At 40.3% G+C, this 23,030-nt stretch overlaps 1 protein-coding gene across 4 annotated transcripts in view; it reads right to left on the bottom strand.

The window, feature by feature from the left end:
* Positions 1-7,413: 7,413 nt before the first annotated feature.
* The window catches only part of HEATR3 (HEAT repeat containing 3), a 34,781-nt gene continuing 19,164 nt past the window's right edge, over positions 7,414-23,030 (bottom strand). For all 4 annotated transcript variants that reach the window (XM_050922540.1, XM_050922539.1, XM_050922541.1 and 1 more), the window contains 8 exons: positions 22,506-22,596; positions 18,895-19,052; positions 14,227-14,309; positions 13,724-13,860; positions 11,546-11,634; positions 9,740-9,883; positions 9,463-9,639; positions 7,414-8,493 (listed from right to left, as the gene is read on the bottom strand). In XM_050922540.1, coding sequence (XP_050778497.1) covers positions 8,371-8,493; positions 9,463-9,639; positions 9,740-9,883; positions 11,546-11,634; positions 13,724-13,860; positions 14,227-14,309; positions 18,895-19,052; positions 22,506-22,596 — 1,002 coding nt within the window. In that variant the 3' untranslated portion in view covers positions 7,414-8,370. The remainder of the gene's footprint in view (positions 8,494-9,462; positions 9,640-9,739; positions 9,884-11,545; positions 11,635-13,723; positions 13,861-14,226; positions 14,310-18,894; positions 19,053-22,505; positions 22,597-23,030) is intronic.

Here is a 23,030-nt window from a genome sequence, read left to right as displayed (position 1 = left end):
TATCTTTGATGTTTTTCCGTTGACTTTTCTGTGTTGTTGCAATAGCAGGCAATTAAACAATACATTATATAATCCCCTCCTGCTTGAATGGACCATCACCAAGACACATGACTCCTTGGTGACTCACTTGTACTCCAACACCATGCAGTCATAATTTTCAAAATAGTTACATTACTCCTTAAATATTGCCCATACACACATCTCACAATGATTATGGGTATCAGTAAGTTACAAGCTTTCAGCAGACCTTACATGCTATCCTACATGGATAAATACCATGAAAGTGGTGTAATGGGTGCACTGAGTTTGTCAAGTCTGAGAAAGGAGCTGCTTGTAAAGAACAGTGAGCCTTTTGCCAATTGGCACCAATAGGCCTCTGTGTCACAAGCCCCTAGAGTTAATTGCCCCAAATGGCAGTGCTATTACTAGATCACTGCCTGCAGCACCTTCTGCCAAAGGAGGTATCTGCAAAGGACAGAAAGATCATTTTATAGTGTGGACCCAGCTTGATGACCTGGACTTTGCTGACGACCTTGCATTCCTTTTGCACAGTAAACAGCAGATGCAAGAGAAGACCAACGTAGTAGCAGCCACGTCATCACAGGTTGGCCTCAACATTCACAAGGACAAGACCAAGATCCTTAGGATTAACTCCATCAGCAATGACTCAGTCACACTGAATGGAAGCCCCCTGGAAGAAGTGCAGTCCTTCACCTACCTAGGTAGCATCATCGACCAGCAGGGTGGCACAGACGCAGACATCAAAGTAAGGATTGGTAAGGCAAGAACAGCCTTCTTACAGCTCAAGAACATCTGGAGCTCCAGAGAGCTGTCTTTGGCAATAAAAATTCAACTGTTCAACTCCAATGTGAAATCAGTCCTACTGTATGGAGCTGAAACCTGGAGGACAACCAAAACAACCATCAGGAAGATCCAGACCTTCATTAATAGCTGCCTCAGAAGGATTCTCCAGATCCGCTGGCCAGATACCATCAGTAACATCCACCTCTTGGAGAGGTGTCAACTCCTGTCCTCCTGTCAACTCCCAGCAGAGGAAGAAATCAGAAGGAGAAGGTGGGGTTGGATAGGACATACACTACGTAAGCAGCCAACTAACATCACCAGACAGGCACTGCGGTGGAACCCCCAAGGCAAGCGGAAAAGAGGCCGTCCAAGAAACACCTAGCGACACGACCTTCAGGCTGATAGCAAAAAAATAGGCTATACCTGGAACCAGCTAGAGCGAATGGCCCAGGATAGAGGACTCTGGAGATCTGTGGTTGGCGGCCCATACCCCAATTGGGGTGACGGGCATGAGTGAGTGAGTGAGTGAATAAAGGTGTTAACCGATCACCATGTTACTGACCCACAGACCTCTGGTGGAACCACAAGCTCTTTCTGCCCACAAGGTCATCATAGATTTTGTGGCGTGTGTCTTGATGCCATCTAGCAGAGAAGCACCTGGTGCTTTATATGCCTCAACAATGTATAGCTTGATCCATCTAGCTAGTTGGAGCTTGGATACCCTGAGCCCTTGGCACTTCAGATGAAAGGAAACAAACAAGGAGCCTGGTCATTTAGTTGATTTGGTGTCCTTGACATAACTCTTCAGTGCTCTTCAAACATCTAAAATGTGCTACAGCTTTTCTATTGGGGCTGTGGCTTTGAACAGAATGAAGGGAGGACAATCTCCTGTGAGGCATGGAAAAATTAATTCACCATAGGCAAGATCTATTCTGGGATTTTTAGTATCACCTAGTCATGGAATACACAGTGGGATTCCTGCATAGATAAAGCTGCCAGTTCAGAGACTCATGTAGCAGACATGATGGTGACCACAAAAATGGGTTTTGTAGGAAAGGTAGACTGGAGATGTGTCAGTGGCTCAAAAGGATAGGTTGTTAGGGTTTTTAATCCAGTGGTAGGTCACACTAGGAAAGTTTGGTCTAATCACAGGTTTAGCCAGCCTGACTGCTCTAAGAAATCCGGATACCTGAGGGTTCTCTGTCAAGGAACCAGAGGTCTCGTAAATAGGACGCTATTTCCAGATGACACCTGACATGCTATGAAGCTGGACTAAAATCTCTTGTCTATGGCTTCCTGAAGAAAATCCAGGATAACTGGGATAAAAGGATCCATGGGATTGTGTGTGTTCTCAACACCAAAAGCTAAACCTAGCCCAAATGGAGAAGTAGGCTGTGTGTTGAAGCTCGCCTGCAGGAGAGTAAAGTTCTAATCACTTTGGAAGATAGTCTGAGCTAACCTTTCCCTTTCAATAGCCAGGCTATTGGTTGTAGCCAGTGTGGGTCTGGATGGAAGAATGGGCTTGGGTAAAAGATATCTGGTCTCAAGGGCAGCTGAAATGATAGTTCCAATGTCAGTTCAGAACTTGCACCATCACCTTTGTTTCTTCTCACTTTATCCTCTGGATCACCTTCCCCAGAAGTGGAAAGGGCAGGTCTTGTGACCATCTGTGTGAAGAGCATCCCTTCCCAGGGATTTGAGGTCTGCTTCCAAGGTGAAGTTCTTTGATCGGCAATCTGGTCAGCTGCTGGAAGACTGCACTCCTATGAAATCAGAGTGAAGACCTTCTGACTCAGACATCATTCTGAGTTGTTGACTGAACCAGACTGAGCAAGTCTGCCTTTTGGTTCAGCTCTCCTTTCAATTGTATTACTCTTATGGAAGGGAGGGTCCTCTCTTCCCATTCCATTATCTCCATCACTTGTGCAGGCAGAGTTACACTCCCTGTTCTCCCTTTGGTTGTTGATATACACCACAGTGATCCTGCTGTTGGATTGGACCAGAACACATTCACCCTTTAGGTAGTTCTGGAACCTCTGTAGGGCTAGTCTGACAGCTCTGAGCTCCAACAGGATGCTGCTATGGGACCTTTCCCTGGGGTTCCAGGCACCTTGCACAGTGCCTGTGCCCCAGGCTGGCACTGATTGTACCTCCTGGTCTGAAAGGCCTATAGGAAGACCTTTGCAGATGTGCTGTGTGATTGTCCACCACTACAGAGAGATCAGCACCTAGTTTGGAACCACTGCCATGCATTACAGTGACCAGTTCCGTGCTTTGAGAAGAAAGGCCTAAATGCACCTGATATGGGAACTTGTTCATGAGGTGATTCCTGAACACAAAACCAAGAGGCCAAGTAGCTGCAGACAATGAGCTATGTCAGCCTTGCACACTTTACCAACATGGATATCAGGTTATGGATCTTGTGGAATCGACCAGTGATGGGTACACCTTTACCACAGAAGTGTCCATTTCCACTTCCATGTGAGCTATTTTTGAGGATTGAGTCAAGCAGCAATTCCTGGTATTTATCACAAATCCATGTGCTTGAAGCAGATCTAGCATCTGGATTGTGGCACTGTCGGTTGGAGCTCTGATCAAGATGTCATCTAGGAAGAGATACAAGTAACTGCCCTGAAACCTGACCGTGCCTAACTTGGCAAAGACCCTGCAGGAAGAAAACGCAAAATAGGAGCATTTGGTATTGGTAGCAGACTGTGCCATACGCAAATCTGTGCCATATGCAAAGGTGGCACGTGAGCTGATTTTCAGTGGCACTGACACTGCCTGGGTCCTGGCCACTGATCCAGGGAGCTCTCCATTTTAATTTAATTTTAAATGAAGTTTCTTAAACATTTGAAAAACCTTATTTACTTTACATATAACAATAGTTTAGTTATATATTATAGACTTATAGAAAGAGACCTTCTAAAAATGTTAAAATGTATTACTGGCATGCAAAACCTTAAATTAGAGTGAATAAATGAAGACTCGGCACACCACTTCTGAAAGATTGCTGACCCCTGTGCTAAGTCCACAGAAATGAGGACGTCCCCTTGGGACAGGTATGCTAGTCTCTCCATCCCATTTTCTTCATCTAGTTGTTGAGCCATTTGAGATCCAGGATGGCTCTGATACCCCTCACCCCCCATATGCTTCTGGACAATGAAGAAAATGAAGCATAGTCCTAAGAATCTTTCTTCTGAGGCAATCCTTTTTATTGCTCCTATGTTCAGGAGATAGGAACATAAGAACAGCCATACTGGGTCAGACCAAAGGTCCACCTAGCCCAGTAGCCTGTCTTCCAACAGTGGCCAATGCCAGGTGCCCCAGAGGGAATGAACAGAGGAGGTATCATGAACTGACCCATCCCTTCACCCATTCCCAGCTTCTAACAGAATCTAGGGACACCATGCCTGCCTATCCTGGCTAATCTAGTTCTTTTTGAAAACTATTATAGTCTTGGCCTTCACAACGTCCTCTGGCAAGGAGTTCCACAGGTTGCTTGTGCGTTGTGTGAAAAAAAATTTCCTTTTGTTTTAAACCTGCTGTCTATTAATCTAATTTGGTGACCCCTAGTTTTTGTGTTATGAGAACAATGTGAGATTTTGTTTTAACACAACTCACATTGGATGGGGTCACTCAAGAAGGGGGATTGGATGAAAGAGAAATAGGGCAGGGCCCTGCGTTCAAAGGAGTATTTACAACTCACTACCTCTCTCAACCACCTGTCTGTGCTTGACTGAGACCATTCTTCTTAAAAGGGCAGGTCTACACTGCCACTTAAGTCAATCTAACTTACGTTGCTCAGAGGTGTGAAAAAGACATCCGAGTGATACAAGTCAAAGCGACCCAAGTGCTGTCCACACTAGCACTATGCTGGCAGGAGACGCTCTCCTGCTGACATATCTTCTGCCTCTTGTGAAGGTGGAGTAATTATGCTGATGGGAGAGTGCTCTACAATGCTGCACTGCTAGGGTAGACTTGACCTGAGAAGTGGGAAATCCTGCCTCCTAGATTCAGGCCTGGGAGGAGGCATGATCATTTGTCATAGTGGGATCTTAACCCTGGTCTACACTGGGATGGAGTGGGGGGGTGAGGGGGCATATCTTAGATCGACTTACCTGGCTGTGAAGACGGCAGCGAGTTGACTGCTGCTGCTTCCTCATCGACTCCACTTCTGCCTCTTGTGAGCTGGAGTTCTGGAGTCAACGGGGAGCAATCCCCAATAAATCGATCCCTACCCGCTGATCTGGTGGGTAGTGAAGACCTGCCCTTAGAGATGATGGATCCACTCTGGATTTTTCTCTTGATCCTCAGTTCCTGGGTTTTCCCCAGTATACCTGCTCTCTTTCTTCTGGTACATTTGTGAGGTAGATGGAAGGAGCATTTTTGTCTGTTACTGGGTTTGTAGTCCCTTCTCAGAGTACTGAGTTGGGAGGGAACGGGTAAGATTGTTTCAGTGCTTTCTGCCACTATTTTGTCTGTTTTTTACCCAAAGAGTAGAAAGCTTGTGAATTTAAATGATCACAGAATTTGTTTGGAGCAAACATCAACCTTCCTGGAGCAAAGCCAGATGTTGCATCTGGCTGATGAGTTGGATCCATGGCTCTGGCTAAAAATCTCATTGCATGCATTGTGGCATCTGCCTCTAAAAGCTGTTGCTAGGGAAATTTTCTTAAGCGTAGACAGAAAATCAGGATAGTCTCTGTCCTTCATGGCTTTAAGGTCATCAAGCCAGGACACTGGCTTTTGCAAATCATGTAGATGCTCTATGAATGGACAACGAAGTTGAGAAGACCATTCTGACAGTGGCTTCCACATTTCTATCAGTTGGATCTTTGGGAAAGAATCCCTTTCAAATGGGATTACCCTATCTTTTGCTAGCAATACCACTGCACCACCTTTGGCGTACCTATAATGGCATTTTTTGGCTCTTGCAACTTGTAATGTCTAACTACATACCTGCTTATGCATTTACTCTTATCAGGGTTTCCCATTCCTCTCCAATTACATCCACGAAGGATGCGTGCAGTAAGATTTCTGTCTCAAGCAAGGATTTACAAGGTAGGCATCTGCCTTTGGGCTTGTCCTCTAGTGCCTGCTCAGGTTGGATCTACACTGTGGATGCACGTGGTTTCAAACAGAGGGGTTAGACTAGATGACCTTTGCAGTCTCTTCTAACCGTAGGATTCTATGATCTCAGGGGAGAAAAAAATATTTTATTGTATCTTTTAAATGTCCTGCTTAGAATCTGAACCCAAGATCTCCCTTTCCTCAGTAGGGGATAAGGTATCAGAGTCAGAAGAAAAATATCTTTTAGTTTTTATTATTATACCTTTTCTTTTCCTTTTTGTTCTGCTCTGAGTCTCCAGATTGGGCTGTTCTGTGCTGAAGTCATGGTTTCTTGAGTGAATGTGGAGACACCACCACCCAATATGGCTACCCAATTCAGTGCAACTGTCAACTGACTGAGAACAGGAAGGGCATAATTAGTTCTCCAAAGAGCCTGTAAAAGCTGCTTCACAAATAGAACACTGCTTGGATTTAGCTCTGTATTTGCACAGCTTAATATCCGAATCAGGAGAGAGGCAAGAAAGAAAGGCTGCATGCTACTGCTGGACAAAATGGAAAGAAAGACCAGGAGCCAAGTGAACAGCCACTTGACTGCTCTTGCAGAAGCAGATCTGGCAGAAGGCCAGAGAAGTGACATGGATAGCATGGGCTGTGCTACAGCTTCTCACTGCCTGCAGAAACTGAAGACACGAGGGACTAGAACAGAGGTATCAAGAGTTGTAGGATGCGGAATGACCTGCTGCATAATGCAGGTCATAGGTCTTCCCTGAATTAATTCCTGTTTGAACTAGAGCATTCTTGAATAACCACCAAGTTAGTTTTTCAACACTGATTTCTCTAACTTTTACTGCAAAAAATATTTTATTAAAAAGTCTGCTAGTTCACACTTAGGAACGATTTGTATATTTACAATGGACAAACTCAACATTGTCCAAAAAGGAAAACCACACGTAGAAGCCGTGAGTAAAATCTCCTCTTCCAGAGGAATAAAGTAATATATTTTTTCTTCTCCTCACTGGGACTAGGATATTGAACAATAAAAGCAAAATACATCCATTCCTGGAATCCGGTAAAAACTTCTGGGCTGATAGGGGTAAAAATCTGATCAGAACAGTTAAAACACTGAGTATTTAGAAGAACCAATTTAGTGTTCGCTACTAAAACCTCTGTGGAACTGACACAATAGCATCAGAACATTAAAGTCTTCAAATACTCCATTTCAATCATGCAACAAGGCTTAACAGGTAAGCTCTAAAAATACCCCCCACTTCCGCTCCCAAAGGTTTATACAGTATTTTACATCTTTAAAGTGTTCAATTCTTCCCAATTTTATTTGTCTTTGAATAAGGCTCCACCTCACATAATGAATAAAACTGATTGGTTTTTAGATGTAATGTCTGTATTCCCAGTTCTCCAAAGACACATACACACACATATCCCCTAAACTTATTTTTCTACATTGTGTATTTGAGATACTTTTGTTTTCATGAATTAAACAAATATATTTTTAAAAATTAATAAAAATTGTTTCATATATAAAAGTCCATCTTTGTCTTTATGCATCCATAATCAGTGACACTTCTTTCAAAATAGGTAACGTATTTTACAGGCATTTCACGGGTCTCAGTTTAAAATCCTTAACACACACATCTGAGTAGATATCATTTAAACAATTTTTAAAAAAATCTTTTATATCACATTTCAATACAAAAATAGTTGTATTTGTTATTAGGTGTATTACTTCCCCGAATCCAAACTTTTACCTTAATGTAGGATCTACATAAGGGAAGTAAAGCCTATTGAACTGATTTTCAGAAAGCTGAACACCCAACAAAATGAAGTGAAAAATCAGGCTGAATATCTTTTGCAGGTTTCTTCTAAACTAACTTCCACAATAATTGCCCGTCATGTAGGAATTTATTGTACTGGATGAAAGTGAGTTTGACATAGCTTCTTCTTTGACAAGCCTCAAAGGATAAAAAATCCAAATGCTGATCATAATCTATGTACCTATCATACTTTGCTCAGGAAACTTGCCAAAGCTTCTCTTTCAATTTTGAACACAGCTGACAGTATACCTTAACTTTCGTAGGCGTTCAGCCACTACTTAGATCCTCTTAAAAAAAGTCTAGGCTTCTTATGAGTTTTCTCAACTTTTTAGGTAACTGTCATTTTCTTTTTTTAACTAATTTCTTGTGGTATAATTCTGTGCCAAGGTATATGAAGGTTTCCACACAATGAGAGTAAACTGTATTTACATATACCAAGATTGCAACATCATTTCTTGCCAGCATGAACATGAAATTTCAAAGTAATGCAATACTTTCATATGTTGAATCCAGCTTTAATATTGCATCTTCCCAAAGAGTATAAAATACGTATAATGTAAGAAATGCAATGTTAACATAAAAACAGAACTCCCTCTCCCCAAAATTCTAGAATTCAAAAAACTTATATATTTGACAATCAATAAAGAAAACCTTAAAGTCCGTTTCAAGAAGTCTTTTTTCCCCCTAATGTCTCTTGATAGGCAATGAATCTTCTCAAATTCATTTTGACATTGTCAAGAACACACAACTGATCTGTACTGTACTGTCCTTTTCCTTCTTTTCGCATCTGCAACAAAAAAATACCAAAAACATACACACACATATATATATAAAATTGAGAAGGCAGATTTTCAGATTAGGACAGCCAATCACTCCTCAGATACCCTCTGGCAGGATATGATGCTCCTGCCTTTCAAGAATTACACAGTTAAATCTGTAACATGTATTTATCCTCTGTAGATATTTTAGGGAAAAGACCTAGCACTGCACTCAGAAATAAAATGAAGTGCAAAGCACTCACATTTAATGAAGGGTCAATTGGTGGCGTATGACAGCCGGTTCTGCTAGAGTGAATTTGTTGTGCCCTAGAATGCATCCAGCAATAAACTATAGAAATAAAAATGTATCTATTTTAAAACTTTATTTGAGGTTTTAGCCTCCTGGGTGTCACTTGGCTAAAGGAACACAATGCTTTGAAAATTTACCCCCCTTTTAAAGAAAAAAAAAATTAATTTGAGTGATCAGAAGTTTCACTTGTATAATTTCACTTAACAGTACAAGATTCTGGTTAGGACCTATCTTAACTAAGCAGCAACAGGATAAATACATGCACATTTGGACACTCATGCAAATTAAAACAAGAAGTCAAACTAGCTTCAGAAGAGGATTTCCTCTCTAAAGGTTAACCATGTTTGGCCCTCTCTACCCATGGAGGAATTTGGAGAATCAATGTACCAGGATTTCAGAAAAAGATGGCCAATAACACCAAAGGCGCCTTGTAGTAAATATGGGATTAATTCTTTATGCACATAGTTAAACTGACTGTCAAGAAAGGAACTTGTCTTTCCATCTAAAGCATACTAAGAGCAAGTGAGATTTTTTTTTTTTGCTCTCTTTTGTGCACTGAATTTTTTAAAATCATGTGGGCATATTTCACATAAATTCCTAGTAGTACAAGCAGCAAAACTAATCTCAAGTGTTAACTTAAACTGTGTTTTGAGGCCTTGGACTGGTTACTAGTTTGTGAGATGCCTACCCTTATTTTGAAGACTGGCTGGAATTCTTTCAGTGCAGGGAGCAATTTAATCTGAACTGCTGCTTTTTCAGCCTCTGTCCCATCTGCAAAAACATCAAAGAGAGCATCCAGAGCTTCTCCAGCTACCACAAGAGAAGAATCCTTCATAGCAACCTCAAGAAGAAATTTTCCAATCATCTGAAAAGAGAGACTTATTTTTAAAAACATGGCATTATAAAACAATGGCACGTAATTGTCACTAAAGCAGTTTCGGGGTTGCTACCCATGTATTTTTTACCTTTAGTGTTTCAGCTGTATCTTCTATTTTTGCCAGCACGCTGCCAGCAATTCCCAGGATGCTAACTACATTTACTCTAACACTGATATTACTGTTATGAATACTGGCTTCACATAAAGTCATCAGCTGCTCAGGAGTCATACACTGTTTAAAAGAAAAGTAAAAGTCAGACAAATTTAAATTTCCAGAGAAACACTATTTCAAAGACAAATTTTTAGGTCATTTGCTTCTATATAAGACAGACAAACCTATAGGAGATAAGCAGCATCTGTATATTATGAGAAAAGTTAAGACTGAAGATGGAATCAGCATGGAGATTATTAAACTATCCTTTTACTCCTTTAGGAATTTCCTCCAGAAAAGGCTCAAGGCTCATTGTCATGACTCTGTAGGTAAAAAGCCCTGAACCAAAAGCCACATATTTACCTGAAATATTTGAATAACTCCTTCTAAACCATTAATAACACTAAAGAAACTCTTTATTCATAAATTGATAGCATTTAAATCCAGAAAGGACCATTAGGTCATCTAGTCTGACAAGTATCACAGGCTATTAAAGTTTCCCCAGTAACTGCTCAAATGAACCAGTAACTTGCATGGTTAAAGTACAGCTTCTAGAAAGGTATCCAGTCTTGAAGCTATCAAGCGAGACAGAATCCACTACTAGCCTTGGAAGTTTAGTACGCAAAATGTTAAAAACTGTGGCTGCTGCACAAACAGATATAGCTTGGGTTTTACATTTCCTTTTGTTTTTGAAAAGTCAGCCCAACTGTTTTTCTTTAAATATGTATACAAAACAACCACCAGGCTCAGAATTAATGTGAAAAGTTTCTTCTAGGACAGGGGTGGGCAAACTACAGCCCGAGGTCCACATCCAGCCCATCAAGACCTCTTAATCTGTCCCTCAAGGTCCCGCCGGGGAGTAGGGTCGGAGGCACGGCCCGCTCCGCATGTGCCATGGCTCAATGTGGCTCCCGGGAAGCAGCTGGCATGTCCCCCCTCCGGCTCCTACGTATAGGGGCAGACAGAGGGCTCTGCACACTGCCTCCACCCCCCCGCAGCTCCCATGGCCTATGAGAGCTGCAGGGGCGGCAGCTGCAGATGGGACAGCATGCAGAGCCACCTGGCTGCACCTCAGCCAGGAGCCAGAGACGAGACATGCCACTGCTTCCGGGAGCTGCATGAGGTAAGCGCCGCCTGGAGCCTACATCCCTGAGCCACCCCCTCTGTGCCCCAACCCCCTGCCCCAGCCCTGATCCCCCACCTGCCTTCTGAACCCCTCAATCCTAGCCCAGAGCCCCCTGCTGTACCCCACACCAGAGCCCGCACCTCCAGCCGGAGCCCTTATCCCCCACCCCTGCACTCCTGCCCCAGCCCAGAGCCCCTTCCCACACGCTGAACTCCTCATTTCTGGCCCCATCCCAGAGCCCTCACTCCCAGCTGGAGCCCTCACCCTCTCTCACACCCCTACCCCAATTTCATGAGCATTCATAGCCCACCATACAATTTCCATTCCCAGATGTGGTCCTCAGGCCAAAAAGTTTGCCCACCCCTGTTGCAGGAGCATACTTTTTTCAGCAACCTTAGTTATCTATGAGAAAAATTAGGATGAATTTTGTTAAACCTGTAATTCTAGCAGTGTTAATAAGCACTGTTACAACGCTTAAAACATTAAACATCAAGTTACAAGAATTTAGCACTCTTTAAAGATTAGTTTGTTTCAAAACCATTCAAGTACAATCTGATGTAAATTTACTGAACCTGTATCTACCAGAATGCCCAACGTTTGGTAGAAAAACCTCTCACCTGAGATATATTCTTTGATGCCATTGTTTGCAAGAGAGCCCTCATAGCACTAGTTACGGCTTCCAGGAATTCAGTGTGTGTAGGAAATTCTGCTCAAAAATAAACACAAAGCTGAAGAGTTAGAACAAATTTTAAATCATTTTAAGGACTTTCTGCACTGAGAGCAGAGAAAAATTTCCTTCCATTCCACATCTATTGGTGCTACCCCATGTTAAAACCTAGATTTTCAGAGACTGGGTCTCTAGCTTTGTGGGTGGAAATTGCCAACGATTTCATGTTCATATTTGTATCTGCAACTTATGCCATAGATGTCTAAAGTCCTAGTTTTCAGACACAATCCAGGTCTAGGACTTCTAAGTGACATCAAATATAGATGTAAAATTATGCATGCAAAAAGTGAGGCCTAATTAAGGACAAACTGAAAATTTAGCACAAGTGTCCCACACCAATATTTCAGACCATAAGCACCACTGGAGCACTAAGAGGAGCACTGCAAAGAAGCTAAGCGGGTATTTTAAAACTCACTTCCTAGATCTCTTAAGAAAATTTGTAAGACGTCCAGAATTTTTCCAGGGACTCTGAGCTCCAACATGCACTCAGAATATTAGCATCTCTACATCACCTGTTAGTTTCCCCCCGGCATGCAGTAAACCCAGGACTCGAACTGTGCCCACAAAATTTTGAATACTCAACTGCTCCCCAATACCAACCACCTTCTTACATGCATATTCTTCTGTATTTTAACACTTTTCATTCTCTGCTAATGTTCTTTTGTTGCTATTTATAGGCTTTTGCAGGAGTAAAAACCTGAAGTGGCACCTTACCAATTCCTATCCCAGTTAGGAGACTAGAGCTTTGAACAGCTACTTATACCAGTAGTCCACATAATTCGTTACAGTGTTTTTAGGCCTGTCTACAAGAACCATGTGTTAGCATGATTATCTGCTACAGCTAGGAGCATTTGTCATCCGACACACCTATCCACAGCAGAGAATCATGAGCTAATGCTGTTCTTGTAGTGTAGATGGGCTCTTAAACTGTTGATTTCCAGCACGCTTGCTCATCAACTGGTCACCTCTCAATCTGAAAGCAGCATTAGTAACTGGGAAATCTTCACAATAGCTCTCAGTGGAATTAACACAGAAGCTTTTTAGAGACATAGGAATAAGTTTGTTACTCAACAACAGTACTGTTTTAAAACAAAATTGTCCAACAGGTTTATCATCTTCATTCAAATCAAATCATCACCACACCAGGAAATCTGATAAGCAGTATTCATGTTTAGTCCTAAATGCAAAACGTTTGGGGCAAATGATTAAATTTATTAGACATCTACGTTTTCAAGAGTGGTACACAAAAAATACACGCATAACTTGTGCCCCAGAGAAAGAGAGGCCTGCTATATTTCGTATTTTGATAAGTATGCAAATACTAGAGTTTGTTTCAGCTTTGGAAATCACTTTGGGAATAGCGTCCTGTGATGCCTAACCTGAATTATAATGCTGGTGACATGCCATTTCAGATAAGTGAATTCTCTCACATTCAGATTTGTTTACGTATACTCGGGAGATGTCCTGCTCTCCCTGACAATAGCTTGTCTTATGTGATGAATTGAAAAAACTGCCACCATCACAGGTATGACCAAATGTAGATGTTGTGGTCTCATGTTAGGATGGGGCTCCCACACTGGTTAAGTCACTTTATATTTCAGTGCTTGCATATACTGATGTAAAACATACTACGCACTCTAAAAACTTTATTCGATCAGAGCTTTCCTGGGTAAGGAGATTATGTGAGGTTTACATAGCCTTGGTGCATGGCAACATATTCCCAACATCAGTTTTTCTTGCATCTGGAAGGCAGCACGGAGGGGATTAGTAATAAAATTGTATTAAATTAAATGCTATATACACCTCTACCCCAATATAACGTGACCCAATATAACACGAATTCGAATATAACGCGGTAAAGCAGCGCTCCAGGGGGGCATGGGGCTGCGCACGCCAGTGGATCAAAGCAAGTTTGATATAACACAGTTTCACCTATATCTTGGTAAGATTTTTTAGCTCCTGAGGACAGCGTTATATCAGGGTAGAGGTGTATATAAAATTTACTTATAATAGAAGCAAACAAACCCTTCTGAGTTAAGTTTCTCTAATATTATGGCCTTAAACCTACCTGGCTGAGAAAAAACTAGCTGGGAGAGGTGCTGTGCAAGTGACTGAAGTATTGAAGCTCCTCCAAGACAATCCACGTCTGATACTAACAAAATGCTATGGAGACAGGTTAGAGCTCTGCACTGTACTGTGTTCATTCTGGAACAAAGTAAACAACAGGAATATGCCTTTTGAGGCTCTATTAATTAAAAAATGATCAATATAAACAAGGAATTTTAATTTAATTATGCAGTGTTGAGGTGAGGTATAATTTACCTGGGGATCACAAAATATCTGCATGTAAATATTTGTATCTTGTTACTAAAACAATGTAGCAGACTTGTAAGGTCCAGCTCTCTAGGGTGACCCAAGAACCCCACACACATTAAAGTATCAATGTTTATAATACAGAAAATCTTGAAATTGAAGATCTGGTGTTACGTTCATAATTATGAATTATGAAAGTAACACAATTTAATTACAAATGCACTGAAAATTTAAAAAAAAAGTCAAAGAAATTCCTACTTTCTAATTAATGGCTTCCAAGATGGACTGTGTGTACAGATGTCTACAGCAACACTGTTCGGAAAAGCGGTTTTTTCAAGAATCTGGAAAAAAAGTTAGGCAACAGTGTTTTGGGGGGTGAAGGACAGTTTAATGTTTCCATATTTAATTAAACACCTCTTTAAACAATTGAAAATTAATATGCTACATAATTTCCACAATGCTGCAGAATCCAGGGACCTTACCAGAGATTTTGGGTTCAGTTTGCCACAGAATACACAGGGCCTTGAATACAGTTAACCTTACGCAAACACCCCCTTTGTTCTCAATTCTATCACACTGCCATACTACTACTACTACAAGATGAGGCATGTTACCTTCGCAACCCACAATTAAGAATGAGCTAGGCACTTTACAAATAAACAATCTTGAACTTTTGCCAATCCCTCATACCAAGTTTTTAAGGTTAAAAAGTTTAGGTAGGATTCCCGCAGCTGAACAGATAGAAAGATTAACTAGAGAACTTCCAAAAAGTTCTTCCCGTTGTTCACACAAAGAACTTGTTAGCAAGTAGGGAGCAAATTAGACTATTAAAGAATGACAGGAAAGGCTTTAAAAAAAAAAAAATCAGATGTTATTCAGATCATCCAGTGCCATTCTGGATCCTCGTTTGAAAGAAATCAAACTACTTCACCTGCACAACTAGATGAAGCAATTTTATGGTAACATCAACCCCTAATGGCAGAGTCCCCAATATGACTATATACTATCACTGAACAAAATGTTTGGAAGTTTGATCTTTTTATTACAAAGGAACAGCTTCAATGTGAAATCAGTCAATTTTCTTTCTAAATGTACTCAGACTTGTCTCAGATTTTACACCTAGCCTGAAGTTCCCCTTTGAATTTTTGTTATTTTACAGTCCTATTTTCTTATCTTAAAAAATGTTTTCCTCTTCCTTGTCACTGCATGAAAAACCTACACACACAGGGGAAACTCACTAGCTTTTTCTGTGTAAAGTCAAGAGTGACCAAGCAAAAAACCTCAAAACACTGTCAAATAAAGCAAACAAACTAAAACAAATATTTTTCTCATGTTGCCAGTTACAGTTATCTGAGTTGTTACTTGTAAAAGTAGCAGGTGAAATATTTTTCCAGAAACATGATTTTTTTAAGTTGGTATCCTTTTAAGTACTAGAGGATTAAAAGTTATTTTCCTGGGCTGCATCAGTTATAAAGATGAATTAGAAATAAGTTTTAACAACCCAAACCTCTTAACCTGTTAACAAAATATTGTGTATTTTTGAGAAGGATCCAAGCATATGTACATATATTCTAAAATAAACAGTAAGAGTCATGGCTCTGCTTCTGTTAAAGTGGCCTAGAGAGCAAAAGCAAAAATTGAGCTAATCACAGAAACCTGTGCTGAGATTGGGGCAGGGAAGGGTAGGAACAGAAATAACTAGATTCATAGCTTCCAAGGCCAGAAAGGATCACTGTGATGATCATCTGACTTCCTGTTAACAGGCCACTGAACTTCCGTAAAATAATTCCCAGAGCATATCTTTTAGAAAAATATCCAATCATGATTTTTAAATTGCTAGGGATAGAGAATCCACCAAGACCCTGAGTAAACTGTTCCACTGCCTGATAACCTACACTTAAAAATGTATTCCTTATTTCCAGTCTGAATTTGTCTAGCTTCAACTTCCAGTCACTGGAGTGTGTTATGCCTTCCTCTGTTAGACTGAAGAGCCCATGATCAAATATCTGATCCCCACGTAGGTACTTATAAACTGTGATCTAGTCATCCCTTAACCTCGTCTTTGTTAAGCTAAATAGATTGAGCTCTTTGAGTCTATCACTACAAGGCATGTTTTCAAAACCTTTAATCATTCTTGTGCCTCTTCTCTTAACCCACTCCAATTTATCAACACCCTTCTGGAACTGAAGACATAGTATGCCAGTAGCAATCACATCAATACCAAATACAGCAGTAAAATAATCTCTTTACTTCTACTTGAGATTCCAGTATATGCATCCAAGGACTGCACTAGTCTTTTGGCCACAAGAGCGCATTGGGAGCTCATGTTCAGCTGATTATCCACCACAATCTCCAGATCTTTTTTCAGAGTCATTGCTTCCCAACAGAGAGTCCCCCGTCCTGTAAGAATGTATGCTTACATTCTTTGTTACTACATGTATATATTTAGCCGTACTAAAATGCTAATTGCTTGCTTGTGCTCCAGATTGCTCTCTATTAGTGATTTGTCATCTTCATTTTTAACCACTCCTCCAATTTTTGTGTCACCTGAAAACAGTGATTTTATGTTTTCTTCCAGGTTATTAACAAAAATGTAAAATAGCTTAGGACCAAGAACCGATCCCTGCACAACCCCACTAGAAACATACCCACTCAGTAATGATTCCCCATTTACCATTACATTTTGAGACCTATCAGTTAGCCAGCTTTCATTGCATTTAATAGGTACTACGTTAATTTTATACTGTTCTAATTTTAAAATAAAATGTTATGTGGTACCAAATCAAATGCCTTACAAAAGTATATTACAGCAACACTGTTACCTTTATCAACCAAACTGGCAATCTCATCCAAAATAGATATCAAGTTAGTATGACAAGATCTATTTGCCACAAACCCATGTTGATTGGCATGAATTATATCGCCCTCCTTTAATTCTTTATTAATTGACTTGTATCAGCCACTCCATTATCTTGCCCAGAATCAATGTCAGACTGAGTGGCCAATAATTACGTAGGATGTCCCATTTACCTTTTTTAAATATTGGCACAATATTTGGCACATCTTCAATACTGCAAGCAGATCTGGTTGTCCCATCTCAACAATGATATATTGGAATTGGAAAAGGTACAGAAAAGGGCAACAAAAATTATTAGGGGTATGAAACAGCTTCCATATGAGGAGAGATTAATAAGACTGGGACTCTTCAGGTTGGAAAAGAGACAACTAAGGGGGGATATGATAAGAGGTCTACAAAAGCATGACTGGTGTGGAGAAAGTAAATAAGGAAGTGTTATTTACCCTCTATCATAACACAAGAACTAGAGGTCACCAAACAAAAATAGGCAGCAGGTTTAAAACGAACAAAAGGAAGTACTGCTACACAGTCAACCTGTGGAACTCCTTGGCAGAGGATATTGTGAAGGCCAAGACTATAACAGAGTTCAAAAAGAACTAGATAAGTTCATGGAGGATAGGTGCATCAATGGCTATTAGCCAGGGTGAGCAGGGATGCAAAATCATGCCCTGAGGTGTCTCTAACCTCTGTTTGTCAGAAGCTGGGAATGCATCACTTGATGATGACCTGTTCTGTTCATTTCCTCTGAAGCACTTGGCATTGGCCACTGTCAGAAGACAGGATACTGGGCTAGATGGACCATTGGTCTGACCCAGTATGGCCGTACTTATGTTCTTAAATCACAACATTAGCTTTCTTCCAGTGTTCTGGAACTTCCTCAGCATTCCAAAACCTAAAATCAATGTTAATGGTCCTGCAAGCTCCTCAGCCACCTTCTTTAAAACTTTTGGATGCTAGTTATCTGGAACTGCTGATTTTAAAATGTCTCTCTTGAACAGTTACTGTTTAACATCCTCTTGAGCTAATAGTACACTAGGAAGAACGTTATATGATGTGAGTAGACTATGCAGTTTTCAGTGTTGTAGCTATGTTGTAGCTATGTAGGATATGACACACACAAGATGGGTGAGGTAATATATTTTATTGGACCAACGTCTGTTGGTGAAATAGACAAGCTTTCAAGTTCCACAGAACTCTTCTTCAAGTGACCTCCAGCTTCAGCTGGAGCTCACAAGCTTGTCTCTCACTTACAGAAGATGGTTCAATAAAACATATTACCTCACCCACCTTGTCTCTATCTAGGTTGTGAAGGGTAGTCAGCACAGATGATTTATTTTGCCCTTCTTACAGCTTCTACAGAAATCTTCTCACTAGTTAAAGGCTAGTTGTTGAGGTTCCAGAACAGTTCATGCTACAGAATCTATCTAAGCACTGATGCAACAGAGAGATCCTCAAAGTGTGTAGACACAGGGACTGGTGTACAGTGTTTAAAAAAAACTTTACTATAGTCACTTTAAAAAATGACCATTTCATATTTTCTGATGCCTGTGAAATCCTACTAAGATGAGTTCTGGAGACCCAACAGCAAACTCAGAATTGGCAAGTGGACTACCGAAATTAACAATTTAAGGGGTGGGGGATGGGGGGGGAAGTTTGTATTTATTTCAGTTTGCTCTCTGGCATTCTCCCCCAGCCTGGCTAGGAGTGAACATTGGCATTTATTCCCATGGCTTGTTCAATTTCCATTTTCTCTATGCAGGCACCCTTAACATATCCAACTTGGAAAATCATGTACAGTTTCAGAAAAGACCAATATCTGACTTCATTCCTGACATACCGGAGGAATTGTCTTGTCCCATTTACACCACAGAATTATTTAAGTTAAGTCAACTTGTATGAATTATGCTGTATATCCAGGATTTTTTAAAAACGCTAAAGGTTGATTAAAAATAAACCTTCCTGTACTGGACTTGGATTAGAATAATTTGTTGGTCTAAACTGAAGTCTAAATCAAAACGAGTGAAAAGACTGAATTTGAGTTGTGATCAGATGATATACAGCAATTCTACCTTCTTTGGAATGAGGTTGTTCATGAGTGCTGCATGAACCTCGGCAGAGAGGCAAAGGGGTGACATGGGCTGCTCACTTCCCTCATCGAAGGAGTTCTCCATAAACAGATCACTCTCATCACTGCTGGAGAGTTCTTCCCATTCGTCATCAGAGGGATCTGAGAATAGAACACAGCTTTAAGAATGAAATCTGAAGTCACACACAAACTAGGTACCCCCAACTCCTGAATTATCAAGTATGCAAATCAGTGTCTGATGCCCAGTTTAACTCCAGAAAAATATCACAAGACAGTCTTTAGGAACTAGTGCTCTAGTACATTTCAAGCCTACCGCCTTGTGCATGACACACACACAGTATCATATGAATTATTTTAATAAAAGGCTCATGTTTAGGTTAAGCTTATTCAATTTATCAAGTACTACAGGATGGAACGTACTGCTGAGTTTGGTATATTTTTATGCATTCTGAGACTGCATCTGTAGAGGGCAAGGGATATATTTACATATATACATATGTAATATAAATATTATACATATACTACAGTATATGTAGCTATTTCCTCATTACAGCTGATCCTCAATCAACCCACATTTGCAGCCCCACCTGACAACTCCTGCTCCCTGCATTATGCCCCCATTGAGAGGAAGCCGGGACCTGGAGTGTGGAGTCTGTCTCATGCCAGTTCAGCTAATTCCCTTGGGTCCCCTGGTGAGCAGAGTATGTCTGTGAATTCAGTACACTGAAGTTCAGAAATCAAAATATCTTTGTCCCTAAGCAACCTGAAAATTAAATGAACACCCGTCTCTGGATTCCTCTTAATTCCTACAGACCTTATTTCTGTCTAATCATGGACTGTAATAACGCAAGGGGTTTGTATTTTATAGTGAGTAAACAAACAGCACGATATTCAGCTACCCACAAGAGATTTTCTAATTAAATGAGGAAATCTTATGAATTACTGTTCATTAGATTAGGTATTCAGTTTTAAAAGACCTTCATTTACTAGGTGCAGAATTTCTCACATGGCAGAAATTACCAAACGGAATACATGGTGTTAATAGGGTTTTCATTAGAACTGGCAAGATTTACTTAAGAAGTTATCACCTAAATGTGGGCAGCCTAGGGATCAAATTTACATTATAGTCAGGAGCAATAGTGTCAGAGAGTACAAATTCCAGCTGCTCATTTTAATATTCATGTTGAGGACTCCTCAGTTATTTGATTATTTTATTAACTGTCAGAAGAATGACCAATAAACTAGGATTGAAAAGAAGAGACAGAACTACTGGAGAGACTAGCCAAAACTGGAAAAAATATATATATATTGTTCCACCTTTAAAAGTAAAGCAGGCTGTTTTCAAAAGAAGCTTCATGTATGTAAAGCCCTGTGAACTACTCGCACAAAGCACATTGTTCACATATAATTCCTATTGTCAGCAAAGTACAAAAGCTGTCTCTCCTCCCACTTTTTAAGTTGCATTTCATAATTTTAGGATGCAAAGACACTAAAGGAAAAATGGTACAAAACAAAAGAGAACAAGAAAGCCAATGCAAGATGAAGATGATAGCTCCATAACAAGAAAGTGATTGCACAGCAGAAGATCGATCTACTGTAACAAACTGAGGTTCCGATCCTGCAAGTGGATCCAGGTGCTCATGGAATCCTACTGACTGTCCAGTATTCTGCTCAAGAGCCACCTTTCTCCATACAGATCCAAATGTAGGATCAAAGCCTTTAATAAACTGAAAGCCCTGGGACATAAAGAACGGGGGAGGGGAAGGTTGGGGGGGGGGGGACAGGGGAGAGAGAAAAGGTTTTTGTAAGTTATTCTTAAAGAACCGTCATCAACCTGAAAACCACATTTCCAGCTCAAAATATTGTACCTACCATTCCTGCAAATAACCATTAAGTTCACTAGAACAAAAAAATTAATGAAAAAAATCTATTTTTCCAATTACGAGGTATATTTGCACAGAAGTTCATGTATTAATCAGTTTCCCTTTTGTTGGCGGTTAGTTCCACCTCTTTCATGCATTGCTCTAGGAGGAATTTATGCACATATTCTTCCCCAAGAGAGTGTTTATCAGTAACAGCAGCAAAGCTAAAACTGAAGAGGTGGATCTATGCACATAAAGGAAGGGGATGGGAAGAGAGGTGGGCCTGGGTAGGTTTAGTGGTGTTGCTCTCTGGCTTGCCCAGGAAACTCTCATAAGCAAAACAAGGGATCAGAAAAACCTTTATTTATTTATTTATTTCCCTCCTACCCCCCTAATAAATAAAAAGGAAAGTCTGGACATGCTATTTAAAAAGGGGGTCTATCAGACAGTTAATTTTTTAAATTACTTTCATGAAGCTCAAGCTGACATTTTTAAACAGCTGCAAGACGACTGGGGAGGTTCTTAATGTCCGCAAAAGAAAACTGTCTCGTGCACAGATTAACAAAAACAGACCTAGAGTTATTGTCATTATTTCAAATCTAAAGAAAGCAACTGGGATGCTCAACTGCAGCTGCTATAGTAAGTCCGATAGCAAAAATGGAGATAAAAACCATATTATATATACAAACCATGATTTAAAAACAAACTCACGATTCTCTGACATCGCTGCACTCATAAGAGATTCTTCACACAGAAGGTCAAAAGGATAAACAATGCACATTTCAATGGCATTGTCCATTTCTTTTAAAACCAACCATTTATGACTTTATCATTTAGTGAGTAAGCAAAAGAATTACTGCTCCAGCTCCATAAAAAAGACATTTGCTACATTACTGTTTAAAACATTTCCCTTCTGTGTTTTTGTTTGTTTGTTTTAATTTAGAAGTATCAACGGTATCAGGTTCAAATTTCCCTCTTTGATGGTAGACCTGGATAGCAACACCTAAGGTGACCAGATATCTGATTTTATAGGGACCATTCTGAATTGGGGGTCTTTTTCTTATATAGGCTCCTATTACCTCTCACCCGTCCTGATTTTTCACATTTGCTGTCTGGTCACCCTACAACACCACAAAAAGCTGAAACCTGAGCTACAGTGCTCCCAGCCCTTACTGAAAATAGCTATTGAGTCTTTGGCCCTGCCTATTTTTGAAAGCCAGGCAAAACCTTCCTACCATAGATGCAGTTATCCCAGCAAAAGCTGATACAGTTTTTGTGTGTTCAGCCAGCAAAATAAGCTATGCCAGAAAAGCACTTCTTTTGCCAATATAAGTGCAGACACTAGGGCTTCTGAAAGCACAACTATAACATGAAAAAAAGAAAAACATTACACCCCTAACCAACACAGATAAGTCTGGTGGAACTTAAGTGGAGATCTGGCTTCAGATTGTGTATGATTTTGCTGAAGGATTCCAACAAAGAGGAGAGTCTGAAACTGATACACCTCAAATCTGCAATGTTAAACACATCGAAAAAAGGATTAGAAATTAATATCTTGAGATTCTTTACATACAGTAAGGGGCATTAAAGGATGCAAATCTATGGTTTGTTCACTTTTAAGAATGAGAGGATTAGCAGGTCAAGTTAGATAAGATCCCGGAACAGTCCAAGTAAATTTGCCATGTTACTAAAAATGGAATCCTTGGTAACAATGAAAAAGCTGCCTACGTACCTTCACTGCAGCACATATTAACAATGATTTCCAGGGCAGTCTGCTGAGCCATCAGTAAGGCTGTCACTTGTTTCAGCTCCCACTTATCAGACTAGAGAAAACAAACAAAACTTAATTTTGGAGGACAGCACTCTAGTTTTAAAGTAGCTAGACTGTCAACCAAAGCAGATAAAATACGATAATTGTGAATAGGTGTCGCATAAAAAACTAACAGAATAGAGAATATCAAATGTTCTACTAATACTGATGAGTGCCAAACTTCAGAAATTGTTTAATATTGTGTTCTGCAGACTAACAGAACCTACTAATAGCACAGATCACTTGTTATCCTGAAAGGTATAATCTCATCAAAACCTGCCAAAAACTCAGAGTTGTTCCGTTTTCCCCCTTTTCACTAGGTCTGAATTCTCATAATTTGTACAGAATTACAGCTGTGACTGGTACCACTGTTTACTAAGGTTGCCAGGCACTTCCCATTGATTCAGTTACTTCATAAACTTTAACCATGTGGGCTGAAATTTGACA

The sequence above is a fragment of the Gopherus flavomarginatus genome, chromosome 14 (assembly GCF_025201925.1).
Source record: "Gopherus flavomarginatus isolate rGopFla2 chromosome 14, rGopFla2.mat.asm, whole genome shotgun sequence".
In the NCBI taxonomy this organism is placed as follows: Eukaryota; Metazoa; Chordata; order Testudines; family Testudinidae; genus Gopherus; species Gopherus flavomarginatus.
The sequence above is the reverse complement of the archived record's forward strand: the minus strand, read 5'-3'. Positions and strand labels throughout refer to the sequence as shown.